This window comes from Micromys minutus (assembly GCF_963924665.1).
Source record: "Micromys minutus genome assembly, chromosome: 5".
Taxonomy (NCBI): Eukaryota; Metazoa; Chordata; class Mammalia; order Rodentia; family Muridae; genus Micromys; species Micromys minutus.
Window position 1 is genome coordinate 53,454,302 of NC_137974.1, and position 16,023 is coordinate 53,470,324.

Consider the following 16,023-nt stretch of genomic DNA (forward strand, 5'->3'; position numbering starts at 1 on the left):
TTCAGCTACTTTTCCCCGTCTTTTTACATACATGTTTCTGTGTCACTGTCTTTCCCCAACACTTCAGTGAGCTAGCTCAAGCATCCTGACTGTCTGAAATGCAGGGAACTGACTCTCTGTGTTCTGATTTCTTCCCCTGTATGTGAAAGGAGACACTGGTGCTGTTGCTAAGAGAATGAGTGAGTGCCCCCTTGACCCCAAAAACCACTGAGAATAATTAATTCTGTTTCTCAGTTCAAAAGTGGATAGTAACTCAGTTGTTTATCTAAATGTCACGAGAGGCTTGAAATTACATCTATGTGTGCTATATGATGCTTGAATGTAGGTGGTGGTGGAGACTGCCTTTAATCTCAACACTCAGGCGGCAGAGCCAGGCGGATCTCTGTAAGTTTGAGCACAACCTGTTCTGCAGAGCCAGTTGCATGACAGCCAAGGTTACTCAAAGAAACCCTGTCTCCAACCAAACCAAACTGAACTGAACCGAACCAAACCAAACCAAACCAACAAACAAAAGAGAAAAAGAAGAAATTGTTTCTAAATATATTTTGATTCAGGTTTTTGCTTTTTTCCTTTTTTGTATTAATGTAAACAACCAAAACCTTTTTATTTGTGAAATGTAAGACTATATATATAATATATGTTATATATAATATGATATGCTATGATATATAAATATCTCACACAGACACACACACAAAACTCATTCAGTAGATATTTTTAGCATCACCCTTTAAAATCATTATAAAATTATGACACTTTTACTGAAAGTGAGGGGTGGTTGAAACATTGTGTTTCAATATAAATATCTGTTCTCAATCTATATCCATTTGCCAATTAAGCAGGTTGGATATCTTAGACAATGCAGTGTCAAAGAGGATGTCAACTCTTTAAATACTTTCACCCCTTTCTCTAGCACATTAGCTGTCTACCCTTTGTGCACCCAATACTCTGTTGTTCTGAAAAGACCTATAAAGTAAGAAAGTAAGAAGACTGTATTGTAATTGTGTTAAGAGAACACAGGGTTTTCCCTTCACATTGTGAAATGCTGTGTGTGTGTGTGTGTGTGTGTGGCGGGGAGAGGGATCATGCCATGTGATTTGTGTAGAGGTCAGAAAGACACCGTTCTGAAGTTGGTTCTTATCTCCTACCCCATGGGTTCTGGAGTTCTCAGGTCATCAGGAGGTGCTTTTTACCTGCTGAGCATCACACAGGCCCGAGGACTAAGTGTAACTTGTTCCAGCAATTAGCACACAGCAAGAATTTAGGAATTTCTGCTAAACTGAGACAGCATCATAAGATTGTTCCATATTGATTTCATGGGTGACCTTAGCAGTGTCATTGGTTTGTAGACATTGTCATCTACAAAATCCTACCTTGAAAACTGTTTCCAGATTGTACTTAGTTACTATGCATATGACATTTACCTAACCGAGGGCCAAAGACTTCTGAGCTTTTGCTTAGGAAACCTTACTGCAATCCCAGGTTATCTTGTGTTTTTGTCAATTTTTAATGTTCTTGATAGATTGCAGAACTCAGTGTTTTGAAGCGGAACCATAGTCTTGGAAGTACAGTGGCCCAGTGGTATGAAGAATGCTAAAGTGAGCTAATCCTATATCACAGTTAAGTGTGAGCTTTGTTGACATTACTTGTAATATTATTTTTACACACATGCACCTTTTTTTTTGTGCCATATTTAAGACTCAAGCTTTAAAAAAAAAAACTAATACTTCAGTTTTTCTATTTTTTTTTTCTCAAATTAAGGAAATGATTAAGGGGGGGGTGTGTCTGTCAGGTTTCAGTAACAGTCCAGTCATTTACAGAAGGTTGCTGACACTGCCAACCTGGAGGCCTTACCATGTTGGCTCATGTCTCCTCCATTGCTTCTCAAAAGCCAGGCTCTAGCTTGGCAGGCTTCTTAGGGCTGTAAACATGGGATCTAGAACTGCGGCTGTGTGAAGGCCCAGAGTCACCCGCATTTAGAGAACTGCAAATGTAGATAACTGTTCAGCCATTCTGTAAAGAGGCTGGGAGCTTTCACTCATCTGTGATGAGCACCCGTGCCTCCAACACGGATGGAGCTATTTTGTGCATTGCACTCCATCGAAATGAGGTAGCACCATTTCCTTGCAGAGGTGATGACCAGAGGCGTTTCCCCAAAACTGAAGGATGTTCCTAACATCGATAGGGAGGAAGCCAGATCAATGCTGTTTGTTTTTGCTTTGTTTTGTAACGCAGAGGTGATACTGGTTTACATCTATGTAGTAGACATGGGGAATTCTTGAGTGAGAGATGACAGTGCTAACCAAATCCCTGAAATCAAGGGTCTGCTTGCTCCCTTTGTTTCCTGTGAGGTAATAATCTTATGAGAATGTGGTGTGTAGACCACATAGTAGATGTCTGAGAGTTCATGCAGACTGAAAGTCATAACCCATTTGGTTGGAGAGTGGGGAGGGGAGGGCTCTGAAAAGCTTGCTGAGGTCCTGTGGCCCCACACTTGGTATATGCTGGGCATACCCCCTCCCCCCAACACACACACAAATACACACACTTAATGTGGCCTTAAATCTAACTGTTCATATGAAGAGACAATTCAAAGAGAGTTGAGATCCTTATGGGTAGCTTCAGAGGCTAGCACAAGTATTTATGCTTGGAAAAGTGAATTATTCAAAGCACTGGAGTTCTTGTTTTTACTTTGCACTATAAAGCATTTTGAAAGTGCTCTGTATAAGAGCTAAGGAAATGAGTCTGACATTTTTTTTTCCTTCTAACTTGAGGTACTAGAAATGATTTCTTCTGTAAAGACGAGCCATTCACCCATACACACAAGGGCATCAGAGAAGGAATAAGCAAGCATAGTCCTGGTGTATAGCTACATAGATCTAATCAGATTTTCCCAAAGTCAGGCATAAATAAAGAAAATGCTCCTGTGAAGTCTACGTAGATTACGGTGATGTTTATCCCAATAACATTTACATTTTTAATAATTATATCAGAAGCAAGCTGCTAAGAGACTTTAAGCTTCCTGCAAACATAGCTCTAGTTGGAGGCGTGTACAGGAGCGCTGTGTTTGTAGCACAGTTAACTCTTCCCTAGGTCATTGATAAGATAGTCCTCTCACAGACTCTGAACCCTGCTGGAAGAGACAGTGACGATTCAGACCTGTGCTGTGTGCACCTGCCTTGAAATATCATATGCCTTTACTAATACTAATGGTAGACCTTTTTACAAATGCTTTACAGCCTCAGCTCTGCAGATTTAAGTAGTTTGAAGGTTTTATTATGGAAAGGAAGGCAAGGTGGAGAATTTGGTCATATGATATTATCTAGGGTTTGTGTGAAATTACTTTAACTGTATGGAAGAGGCATAGAAACCACACCAGCATTTTCTCTTGAAAGCCATGACTTGTGTTGTCAGATCTTTAAGATATCTGCACTTTGCAAAAGGATGTCTTCACCTTTTGAAAATATATTGGGTGAAATGAGAGCAGAGATGGGTGTGTTTTCTTCCACTTTCTTTGGTATTCCTTCAGAACCTTGTAATGCGCCTTCATTTTTGGTGGTGTGTCCAAGCTGCTTTGGGTACAAATGCCACTTTTCAGGCATCAGTATTGACCAAGAGCCCTTCCTAACTCTAACAACAGAAGTTTAAGTGAGCTTTACAAATAATTTCTCTTTTCCTAACAAATTGAGATTTCAAAGGTGTATCTCTCAAGAGAATAACTCAAAATGTTATAGAAGCTCCAGAGGGAAAAATTTGGAGGACATCAGCTAATAAGAAAATTAGAGAGTATGACACTTAGTAACCCTGTCGCTTGCTTTCTTAAATGGATTCACAGTCCCCCTTTTCCAGCTCCAAATACCAGATGGGGACTACCTGCTACTACATTCAGGCCCTGCCACCGTCTCATAAGATATGCCTTAAAAAAAAAAAAAAGAAAAAAGAAAAAAGAAAAAAAAGAAAGATCCTATATGTGGCATTTTATATCCTTTCGGATTTAAACAAGACCCCATTAATAAAGAATCTCTATCATCAGAATAGTGTTTGCATATGGTTGATCCAGTTTGATGGTAAGTTCAAGTTTGACCTTTGGTTTTCCCACAGATATATATTCCACAGACCTGTTAAGAAAATTCAACCATAGGTAGTCAAGTCTTGCCAAGGAGGAAGTTCACAGACCTGGGAAATTGTGCTTCTCAATAAAATGAAATAAAATAAAGCAAAGCTCTGGTAGTTCAGTAGTTCACAAAAAAAAACAAAAAAAAAAAAAAACAAAAAAAAAAAAAAAAACCAACATTCTTTTTATTGAAAATTGCAAAAAGATGCTTCTTCCCTCCTGCCATTAATATAGTAAATAAAAATGGTGTGTAAACATTTGTTTTCTAGCACTGGAAGTAAGTAATTTTTGAGTTTGCCACAGTGCTTACACTAGGAAAGGAGTTAATAGTAATTGTTTTGGTTTTGCTATTGTATATTTTTTGTGTAGGTATTTCTTTAAGAAAACAATTATTTTTTAACTTTCTGACAAAGACATTAGGCAGCAGAACAGATACATTCCAGGTGAGGTACAGCCATGAGATTGGCCTCGCATTCTCAAACCTGCGAGAGGTTATTCCGCTTGTTATCTCTGGAGCTTTCCAATTCAAAACATATATTCCTTCCACACGGAAAAGATACTCTGATTCCTTAGTTGAAATTAATTAGCATTCAGAAACCAGATCGCATGTTTTTGGGTATTCATGAGATCTCTGTTTGAAAAAAAAAATGTTTTTAACTTGTAGAAATGTGTTGCAACACACAGATGGGAAGAAAAAGAAAAAAAAACCTCTTTAGCAAGCACTGTGTGTAAAAGGAATATTACATTTTACACGCTCCTGATTGCTCTGTGTAAACAGTTTTTGACATCTGTCTTTATAGTTTCGAGGAGAGGAAGACTTTGTTAAAAGAATCATTTTTATACAGCAGCCACCATCTCAGCCTTGCTTTACCTGTATTATGAAAGCAGATGGTCTGCATGTCTTTTGAATATTTATAACTATCAAAAACAATCTCTTGCTATTCACCCTTAGGCTTATGAGATGTCAGGACTGTTCTGGTTGGAAAAAAAAATCATCTTGGGTGTTTACAGAAAGAGGATTACATTAAGCTGAAATGACTATACATTTTCTAGTTTAATATTTGTCCATCAGCTGTTTAATCGTATTTAGATAATTGTGTAAATAAGATGTGGTAGCCCTTGCCCTCTCTGCTGAAGAAGCCTGTAAGCTTTCAGCATGGGTGAGCCACCATTTTGTAGATGCTGTCTCTGTCCTCCACCTCAGTTAGCCCAGACCTAAGTCTCAAGCAAGTTATGATCTAGACATCTAAGTCCTGTTTGAAAAGCCCCAGTAGCTAGCAGAAGGCCAACATGGAGAGCTCAGAAACACCAGGGAGCTGCTGGCTGCCTGGCTTCCAGGAGTGTATTGTCACATGCAAATGCTGAGCGATTACCCCTTTTAAAAGGGGCCTGGCCTCCTCCTCCGTCTCCTCAGCTCGCCTTGCTTCTGGGTATTTTGGAAAACTTTTGGAATAGTGGGGGTTAACTGGTTTTTTTGACTGGAAGCTGAGCAATCAGAGATAACAGATTTTGCTGTGGTTGGTTGATTTGGCAGAAAAGCATGAACAGTTTTGGTTTAAATGATTGAATAACCTGATTAGCATTGTTTTGGGGTGGTTTTTTTCTTCTTTTGAGGGGGGTTGTTAAAGGCACAACAAAGCGATTTGAAGGGTAATCAGATCACTGGTCCTTCCAGGTTGGCAGCCTTGTTCTTAAGAAAGCCGCACTTTCTCCCAGACCAGTCCTGTTGGCCACGGAAGTGACCAAACCGAATGATAAATCCACCTTCCCTCACTTTCCAGTGCATACATCTACACTGCAGCCTGTGTGGTTTCCTCGCAGGGGCTTGGAAGCAGCGAACATTTGGGGAAATTATGTAACCTCAACCAGTTCCTTGCATTCTCTGTTTTCCACATTGAGAGACCTGCAGATTTTCCAGCAAAGGTTCAGAATGTTCCAACAATATGTAAGTCAGGCTTTAGAAAAATTCCACCCTTACCTTTTCACAATTAGAAAGGTTATAAATAATGTATTTGGCTGAAAAGGAGGCTCAGCCTGTGGCAGATGGTATCCTTCTAGAGGGCTGGGCTTTCTGGGAAGATGGCATTCTCACAGATCGGAACTTTAGCAGACTCAGAAAGAGCCAAGCTCCTCATAGGGAGTAGACATGTGCTTTATGGATCTTAGAAAAGCTTACAACTTGGCTCCTAGGATGAGAATATTGTGTCACACTGGGGTTAGGAGACCCACGGCCAATTTCTGCCAACTTTTAAATTGTATCTTCCAACACTGGGATCTGAGGCCTGCGATTAGGTTAGTGTGCCCTGTGGCAGCATTTGAACTCGGAATTTCTAGCACAGGAGTTTAGTCACTTGGATTAATTGACTCCCAGAATGTTAATGTCTTTACACCTACTGGCCACCGACTGATTAAAAAGTTGTCACACAAGTCATGTCTTTCAATGTGCTCATAGAAACAGACGCCAAGGGAGCAGGGGAGGAACTACCAGAGGCCTCTTTGGAGACATCTGCAGGGTTGATTTTGAAAAACCTGGAGAGGGATCTCTTGCAAATTAATGAACAAAGGCTCTCAAAGCTAAGAAGTTGGGATTAAAAGTTCACTTGACAATGGTGCTGTTGCCTTTGACCCTGAAGGGGAGGCAGATGTCCTAGTGACCCAAAGGAGCACCTCCTTTCAGTGGTTTCCCCACCATCTCTAGGTGTGTTCAACCTTGTGGTGAGATCAGTTTAGAAGAAATGCTCAGTGTAGGAAGTGATAGCCACCGTGGCTTGGCCTGCTTGAATGTGGGGAGGGAGGAAGGCCTGACAGAAATCAGGCCACCCGAAGATGAACAACTCACAGTCAGAGACATGAGACCTAGGACTACCTCCAGGTCTGAGGAGTTGGGTGAGTCTTCTGTACTTGCTGTGAGATCATCCCAGATTTACAGAACTGAGATGTTGAAACAAAGGGGAAGGTGTTCCTCTGCTGTTTGACCTCACCTGCTACTACATTTAATTAGAGCATCCTTCAGTTTATCTAAAAAGATTTCTGTGGAGACAGAGATGTCTCAGGTGGTAATGTGCTGGTGGTACATGCATGAAGACCTGAAATGGATACCCAGCACATACACAGAGAGCCGCACATAGCTGCTTAGAATTCCAGTACTGAGAAGGGGGAACAGGGGAACCTTGTGGCTAAGATTTAGTGAGAGACTGTCTCTGAAAATATTGTGGAGTGTGACTAAGGAAGACATCTGATATTAACCTCTGGTTTACACATATACGCATACACATGCACACACAGAGACATCATTTTGAAAATTATACATTCTTCTCTTCTGTTATTTAAAGCGTCCTATTTCTTTGTGTTGTACAAGCATGTGCGTGCGTGTGTGTGCGAGTGTGTGTGTTTGTGTGTGTGTGTGTGTGTGTCTACATGTTTGTGTGATGGAGGGTGTATAACTGGGTTGAGCAGACACCTTTTCCTCCTGTCATCTCAGTGACTCTACTGAAAGCATCTTGGGCGGATCTGTGTTATCATAACATAAAGACCTAGTGAGGAAGTAGGGAAGTGCAGGGGGAGGGTACTCTAGCAAACAGTAAAATCTCTTCAGGCCATAGCCTACAGATCAGGGGTTAAACAGGGGCAGGGGAAGCCGTGGTGACAGGGCACATATGGCTGTGTTGCTATATGTGGATAATAACTGCACAGTACTTTTATACATGCGCTTTAATTTTATTGAAGGATTTCCGAATGTTTTTACTCATTATGCAAATTCTCCTTTCCCTCACTATTGGTGCAGACTCACAGTATATTGGAATGACGTAGGACATCACCCACTTCCTAGTAGGTGGCAAACTTCTTGGGCAGAGGCTCTATCCTCCATACCAGCCACTGCATCAACAAGCAAATGGAATCAGTAGAACCAAGGAAAACAAACCAGACTGGCTATTTATCGAAAACCTCTGCCCATTTTAGGAAGTCTGTATGTTTCTACAAGTGTGAACTTCCATGCCGTGTTATATTAACATAGAAAAGCATTAGAATGTCTAGGTTAATTATCATAATTTTTTTTTTTTGAAATTGGGCTAAAGTGGAGGCACATCAACTGTCATCCACCTCTCTCAGTGATGGCAGTAGCTGGATTAGAGTCTCACATTATTGATCCCTTCTTACAGTAGACTAACTGAGATGGAAGCGGTGGATTGCTAACTGGACCAGGTAGCCCTGGCTCTGGTTTTGGCAACTTGCTAAGTGTCTTTGTGCACTGTGGACCGTGGGAGGCTCTTAGTGAAATTGCAAGCTATTGGATTAATGGCAGGGCTTCAAAAGCACATTAAGAATGCCTTTTTAGAGAACTAAGGTGTAAAGATGACTATAAAGTAGAACATGTGGGGGACAGAAGTTGTCACAGGGCCTCATTGGAGGGATGGCTGTGTTTGGCACGAATAATGCAATTCCAGCTTATCTGTCACACCTAGGTCTTGAGAGGATCCCCAAACTTACACATTTCAGGAATGTGTGTGTGCTGCAAAATTAACACTGATGACGGATGTCAGAGTTAATAATAGCCCAAAGAGCTCTACATTTGAAGTAGATTAAAGAAGATAATGATATAAAAATATTCTTGTCCCCAAACTGGCTTTTCTGGTTGTTCGTTGCCTTTCGACAATGGAGTCTTCTGTAAGCTGTTTCCCTGTAGACCAACCAGTCTGAAATTTAAGCTCTTAAGTTTCTACTCACAGGACCAGGAGGCTAGTGCTTCAGTCTTCTAAGACTCAATAGGGAGTTAATTTAGCTACTATAGACTGTGGGTGACCAGGAATTAAGTCACAGAAATTACTATAACCAAAATTATCTGGGAAAAAATGCTTTTGTTTATTGAAAGTGTGGTTGTGGTTTTTTATTTTATTTTAAACCTCTTAATGATACATGAACATTGTTGTTTTCATTTGTACTTATCAAATGGCTGACTATTTTCAATGCCTTTTGGTTTTTGAGTCAAGGTCTCACTATGAGTCTGAGTTGGACTGGAACTCATAATACAAATCAGGCTGCCCTGGAGTTAACTCAGAGGTCTGCCAGCCTCTCCCTCCCAAGGCTGGACTTAAGGGCGCCATTTTGCCCAGCTTTTCAAGGCTTACTGTTTTTAAAGCAAGCAAAAAATAACAAATATAAACTTTTTTTCCTTTTTGTTGGGGGGGGGTGTGGAACTCTTAAAATGTTAATTAACACAAAATTATATATTTTAAGTATTTTCTTGTCATTTGAAATTCTCAACTCAAGCTTTACTAGATAAAGCCCACAATCAAAGCTGAAGATCTGAGGGAGGCTCTTGTAACAGTTGCTTCCTAAGTGTGACCCCTGAGGACCCTTAACTCACCAGCAGCTGTAATCTACACATTGAGCATGAGAATATAAAAATCAGTTATCCTACTTGACCATTCCTGGCTGCCTTGAGGAGTGTTGCTGAGGTGCAGATGCTGATGGGGGAGGTCAGAGATAGGGCTCTGAACTGGATTTCAGACAAGCTTCCAGGCAATGTCCTTGACTCTGGGGCCCGGACTATGCTTTGAATAGCAAACACGTGGAGTTCAGTCACCATGCTGCAATGATAGTAGCTTGTATACATTTCGGTCGCGACATCACCTTCATGGTCTTGGACTTATTCAGATTGGTGCGCATTTATGAGCAATGGGGGATGTGGATGGGGATTGCAAGAGCTGATACTGTGTGGGCTGCTGCTTGTGACTTAAATAAGCGTTTGGTGATCTACCTGATGAATTCTAAGAAGCTTAAGCTTTGCTCCCACTTGACTTAGAAACATGAAAAGCAGGTATTATTCCCACAGCTGAAGTTAGGGCTCCCTGCATGTGCCATGGTGTGTTATCACACATGTTCTCCCCTTTCTACACAGAGCATGATCTCCTCCATTGTGAACAGTACGTACTATGCAAATGTCTCAGCAGCAAAATGTCAAGAATTTGGAAGGTGGTACAAACATTTCAAGAAGACAAAGGATATGATGGGTAAGCAAATGAAAGAAAAAACGGGGGAAAAAAAAAGCCCATCCCTTTGCAGTGGCGACACAGCATTGCATGTCATTTGGGGGTTTATCAAAGTCACATCGAAAGCCAGATCTTTTGATTGCCCAATTAGAGATCAATTTAGAATGTTTCTTTGGGGGTGGGGGACTGGGTATGAGTATAATGAGATAATTAAATTCAATAAATGTTTGTGTTTAAATCAGCTACACTGACTCGGTTGTCAGACATGCAGGAAATCGAGGCGTGAGGAGGAGAGCTGTCATTTTGTAACATCTCAGTGAAGACCTAACCAGGCCTTGAATAACTAATATCGGTTGTGATTTCTCACAGAGATAATCATGCCGAAGGATTTTTGCTTTTGTTCGCAAAAAAAAAAAAAAAAAAAAAAAAAAAAAAAAAAAAAAAACCCAAGAAAGAGCCTCTTTTCACACCAGCTTTCCAACAATATTTAACTGCATTTGACTTGCTAAAGACAGTTTGGTTTCCACCATTGAGATGGAGTGGTTTTTATAGCTCGAGACCCCAGAGGTAGGCACTTGCCTTCCTATTTGGAATAGAAACCAACACTTTCATTTCTGAACTTTCATAGCGCCCTCTCTGAACACACTGAGTTAGGTCAACATTTCTTACACAGGACATGCACAAGATGAGCTGAGGTATAAACTGTCACGGTTGTATGCTGTGGCTGAGCCTTTGGAGCATTGTGAATCTGTCAGTGCCCACGGGAGCAAACGCTATGGTTCAGGTTAATGTACCTCCCTTTTTCACACACTGTACCCTCTAGATCATACACCTCAACATTAAATAGGAATGGGGTGTCTCATACAGAGTACTATGCCATATTGTAAACCTTGTTTATCCCCATTACATTCATTTAATAGTAACAATAACAACTTTTCCTGAAGACTTGGAGACAAGAAATTTGAGCATGTTTTAGCTTTTAATATTTGAAGAAAAACCATCCATCTACCAAAACGGATTCTTTGCCTTTTATAGCTTAGGGCCATAATGAAGACAATACATCAATTTTCTGAATAATTGCCTGAGTTACTGTTCCACGTGAATGGCCCACTTGGGCTGATATAACTGAAGGTTTCTTCCCATTCTTAGTTACGCTTTGCATATCATTGAGTATAGCAAGATGACCAGTTCCTTTGATGACAAAATCTGCATCTTTAACGGAAGGAGAAACGATGATTAAAACCCAAATAGAACCTATGCATGGAGAGTGTGGCCGTTTGAAAAGGCTTACCTATTTATATTACACTCTGGTCTCAGCCTCCCTGCCAGTCTCTTCTGTGTAGCAGCAAAAGCATTTGACACACTTAGAGCTGACTCTCAGCCAATCCACACAAGTGTTCTAGCCAGGGGAGAAGCATTCATTCCGGGTAGGTGGGAATAAATTGTAGAATCGTGACAGTGCCACCATTGTACCAGGACAGCTCTGCTTCTTCCACAGCATCTGCCGAGAACCACAGCTTCTATTAAAAGCATTCGAGCTTCAGCCACACCGGGTGTGCTGCCTTGCTCCACTCCAGTGTGTGTTTGCTTCATCCCTAGAAGCATTTCCTGACATCCCTGTCTGTGATTGCCTTAAATGAACAGGTCACCAGTGGTGCCAAGCCAGCTCTGACGCCCATCCCTTTACACCCCACAGATAGACTTTTGCCTGGATTGCTAGAGTTAAGATAATAAGGAAGTATTTGTAATTTTTTTCACTAGTTGTTTTGTGATCATAGTTTAATTGCTTTTGGTTTAGCTCATGGTTTCTACTTACCATTTAGCAAACAGTATGTTTAAGGTCATCTTAGAAGAAGCAACCATGGCTTTTGAGCCTTCTGGCTTATAACTGAAAACCAGTAATAGTTTGACCCTAAAAGCAAATGTTAAAAACATGTATATACAGTGGATTTTATGCCTTACTTAAATCAGTGGTTTTCAACCTTCCTAATGCTGTAACCCCTTAATACAGTTCCTCATGTTGTGGTGACCCCAACCATAAGTTTATTCCTGTTGCTACTTCTTAACTGTAATTTTGCTATTGTTATAAATTCCAATGTAAATGTTTAGAGATAGAGGTTTTCGGGAAGGGTGTCGACCCACAGGTTGAGAACCGCTTACCTTAACTCTAAGCCACATTTCAAAACAAGAGCTGGAGTGTTGCCCTCCATTCAGTGTACACAGTTGTCTGTTGAGAAAACCAGCCTTGGCATCTTAACCCTTCAGTGTACCCTTTGCACGCCGTCTGTTTTATAGTTTAATTAGAAATGATCGGAAGTTGTCTTCATTGCTGTCTGAACTTGATTCTCCTTTTTGTCTACTTTAGTTGAAATGGATAGTCTGTCTGAACTATCCCAGCAAGGTGCCAACCACGTCAATTTTGGCCAGCAGCCTGTCCCAGGAAACACAGCTGAGCAGCCTCCATCCCCTGCACAGCTCGCCCATGGCAGCCAGCCCTCTGTCCGGACCCCTCTTCCGAACCTGCACCCTGGGCTAGTGTCAACACCTATCAGTCCTCAGCTGGTCAACCAGCAGCTGGTCATGGCCCAGTTGCTGAACCAGCAGTATGCAGTGAACAGACTCTTGGCCCAGCAGTCCTTAAACCAACAGTACTTGAACCACCCTCCCCCCGTCAGTAGGTCTATGAACAAGCCTTTGGAACAGCAGGTTTCCACCAACACTGAGGTCTCTTCCGAAATCTACCAGTGGGTGAGGGATGAACTGAAACGAGCCGGAATCTCACAGGCAGTGTTTGCACGAGTGGCTTTTAACAGAACTCAGGTCAGTGTTCCTTGTCCCACCATCTTCTCCCTCCCCCACCTCCCTGAGCCCAGCCCATCCTTGTGTATGTTCTCATACCCTGGGTTAACTGCTCTTAACATGGATCACCTTGCTTGCTGCTGTGGTGCCTGAATCCGGTCTCTTCAGTCCCTTTGCTGCTCTGCCCCTCTTTTAGGAGCAGACGACTGCTGTTGTCTGTCCTCATTCTGTAGAGCCATTAGTGATGGATGGCGAAGAAGTGTCTAACCTGGGGTCCTTTTCCATGTTTCTGTTCATACCAGACTTAAATACATTAATGGGCTTTGTTGACATTGTTCACTCTCTTTTGAAACTGTACAGCTTAGCAGTGATCCATCTTTAATTCTCTGTAGCCTTTTCTTAGCTTGACTTCGTCCATGACTTGTCCATGTTCTTCCATATCTCCTTTTGTCCACCCCCCCCCTTTTGTAGTAGAGTTATATGCATTGTACAAAGTGTGGTTTCTCACAGACAGCCTCTCTGCTGGTGCCCCCTTTCTCTAGAGTCCCAGTTCTTTTCTTCCATCTTACTTCCTCTTTTTTTTTTTTTTTGTCTTTTTTTAATCCACATAGTAAATATTTGAGAGCCATTACATCTTTTATCACACCATAGACCTCTGAGCATTGGACAGTGGAGGAATGGGTGTGGCTTGGAGGTATTTTACTCCACCTACACAGCAGACCTTGTGCTTGGTTGGCCCATAGGCATGAGTTTGAATATTTAATTTTGATTTCTCCTGGAGGCCTAGAAATGCCCCTCCTTGTTTATACCTTTCCTTCCTTGGGGCAAATTCCTTGGAGACTTAATCTCTTCAAGGGAAATATCTTTTATCTTTAGTGTTTATAAAGCTTTTTGTTTTTTTTTTGTTTTTATTTTAGATGCTAATATAATGTATGTGGTGTTTATTTTTAGCCCAGTCACACTACAGTGGGAACACTTAACCTTGAGGACATAATGCTGGTTCAGTTTTCTTGTTTTTATATTTTCTTTTGTTTTCTTGTTTGTTTGTCTTTTGCCTAACTCATTTTTGTCTTTAGGGTTATTTTGCTTATTACACAATTGTAACAATAATTTTTGGTACAAAAATGATGTATTAATTCCTTGTTAGTAGAATTCCTGAACCTGGGATAGTCCCAGTTTCCGCTCCCGTTTGGCTGGCCCAGACTAGTTTTAGGTTCTGAAGGCCAGTGGGGCCTTCCCAGTCCTTCCTCCCAGTTCCCTCAGCTGCTTTTCTGTTCCTCATTGTTCTGTTTGTTAGAAGGATGGCTTTTACACTGGGTTATGTCTTAGGTTAAAACTTTGTATCATTTTTACCAAGATCCATGTTTTTCCAGTTTTAAAGTTGTATTTATTATCAGCTAGTAAATTTCATATGACCCTTTAATTCCCTTGGGGGCAATAATTTTAAAAAGGTCAACAAGTCAAAAGTCACCCTCTAGAAATTCTGACCTGCCATACCATTCTTTATTTTGTAAATAGAGTAATTATTAGTAATGCTTAGTACTGGCCCCAAAACTGGGAGTCTACATGAAAGTCGGATAATGTTGGTTGAATTCAATTAGAAGCCTGCAGACAAAGACAGCTTCCACACAGACACTGATCACAGATTTACTGATAAGCCCTTGAAAAGCGGAGCAAATAGTTGTCGTATACTAAAGCACAAAGGACATGGCTTGTGTGTGCCCAGGGTGTGGGGTGGGTCAGCATAGCTTCTAGCTGCGGCTGTCTTTGGTTCTCACAGAACATTTGTGGCTCTCTGTAGGATTTATCACAGTAAGTGGGGAATTCTCTTTTCATATGGACAAGCACCTTTAAAAAGGTGGTTCTCTGTTTTATGTGAAGAGCAGTGAGCCCATTCTTCTGAGTATTGACAATATCGCATAACTTCATCCAGATACCACTTTTTAAATGGACAATTTTGAAAAAATTAATAACAGAATTGTTTGGAACCCTGGGCTTACTTATAAACAAACTTAATTTTAAATCTTTATGTATTGGTGATTGATATTTTTCAGTGGAAAGAGATGTTGGGCCTTGTTTGGATTTTTAAAAAATATGTATTGTTTTCTATGGATATTTAAATGTGTATTGAGAGCCAGCTTTTGCATACACAAGCATGTATGTATCTTTCAGTGGTCATACTTAAAAAAAAAAAAAACCACACGCACGCGCCCACATGCAGCTGCATTTAGTTGGGTGATTATACATTCATATGAATGCATGTAGTGTGTTTATTTCAGAGTGTATGCATTTCAATAAAAGCAGGTGCAGAGTGAGAGTAGGGTGTGAGCGTGCAGTACGAAAATACACATGCTGATGCATATGTAGCGAGAGCTCTGCACTTAGACTGCACATCTCAAGTCACTGTGTGCTCCTCACTGCAGCCCCTTCCCACCCGGCCGGCCAGCTTCACACGCTACCGTCAGACCTGTGCAGGAAAAGGCAAAGTTCTGATCTCGGTGGGGAGAGGCCCTACACCCTGTGCGGAGTGTATTAGAACATTGATGTAGTAGGCGGCATGCTTAGGAATTGAGAATTATTTAAGTCATCGACAACTTTAAAAATCCTGGACTTCCTGTTTTAGCTCTTGAGCCTCTCCCATCATCTTAATGGGGCTTCCCAAATTAAACCACAACCCTCCCAAGACTGTCACATACAATGTTGAACAGAAAGTCTACCATTTCTGAAAAGTTAAGGTGAAATTTGTATAATGACTTGTTTAAAGGGATTCCCCCTTTCTGAATGATAGGCACATGTTATTTAATTGCTTCCGAAGACAGTAGCTTTGAGCATTTGCCATCCATTCAGTTCTGTCTACGTGATTTTTTAAATGGAAATCTATGGTCAGAAGTGAACGCCAATGCTCAACATTTAACATTTTAAGTTCACCTCTCTCGGATACCGTCACTTAAAGGCTGTGATACTAGAAACTGTATTCCTTTAAAAACTTAAATAAAACCCAGAGATTAACTCAGATCCTGCTCAGTGGCTTCCTCCCTTCTTTCCTTCTGTCTTTGGCACACTTTATTTTCCAGTAAAATAAAGAGTTAAGATGGATTATTCAAAACTGATAACACTAAT

General features: G+C 41.0%; 1 protein-coding gene across 4 annotated transcripts in view; it reads left to right on the top strand.

Annotated features, from left to right (window-relative positions):
* SATB1 (SATB homeobox 1) overlaps positions 1-16,023 on the top strand; it is a 70,481-nt gene that overhangs the window by 15,457 nt on the left and 39,001 nt on the right. For all 4 annotated transcript variants that reach the window (XM_080916912.1, XM_080916913.1, XM_080916914.1 and 1 more), the window contains exons 6-7: positions 10,014-10,125; positions 12,470-12,924. In XM_080916912.1, coding sequence (XP_080773038.1) covers positions 10,014-10,125; positions 12,470-12,924 — 567 coding nt within the window. The remainder of the gene's footprint in view (positions 1-10,013; positions 10,126-12,469; positions 12,925-16,023) is intronic.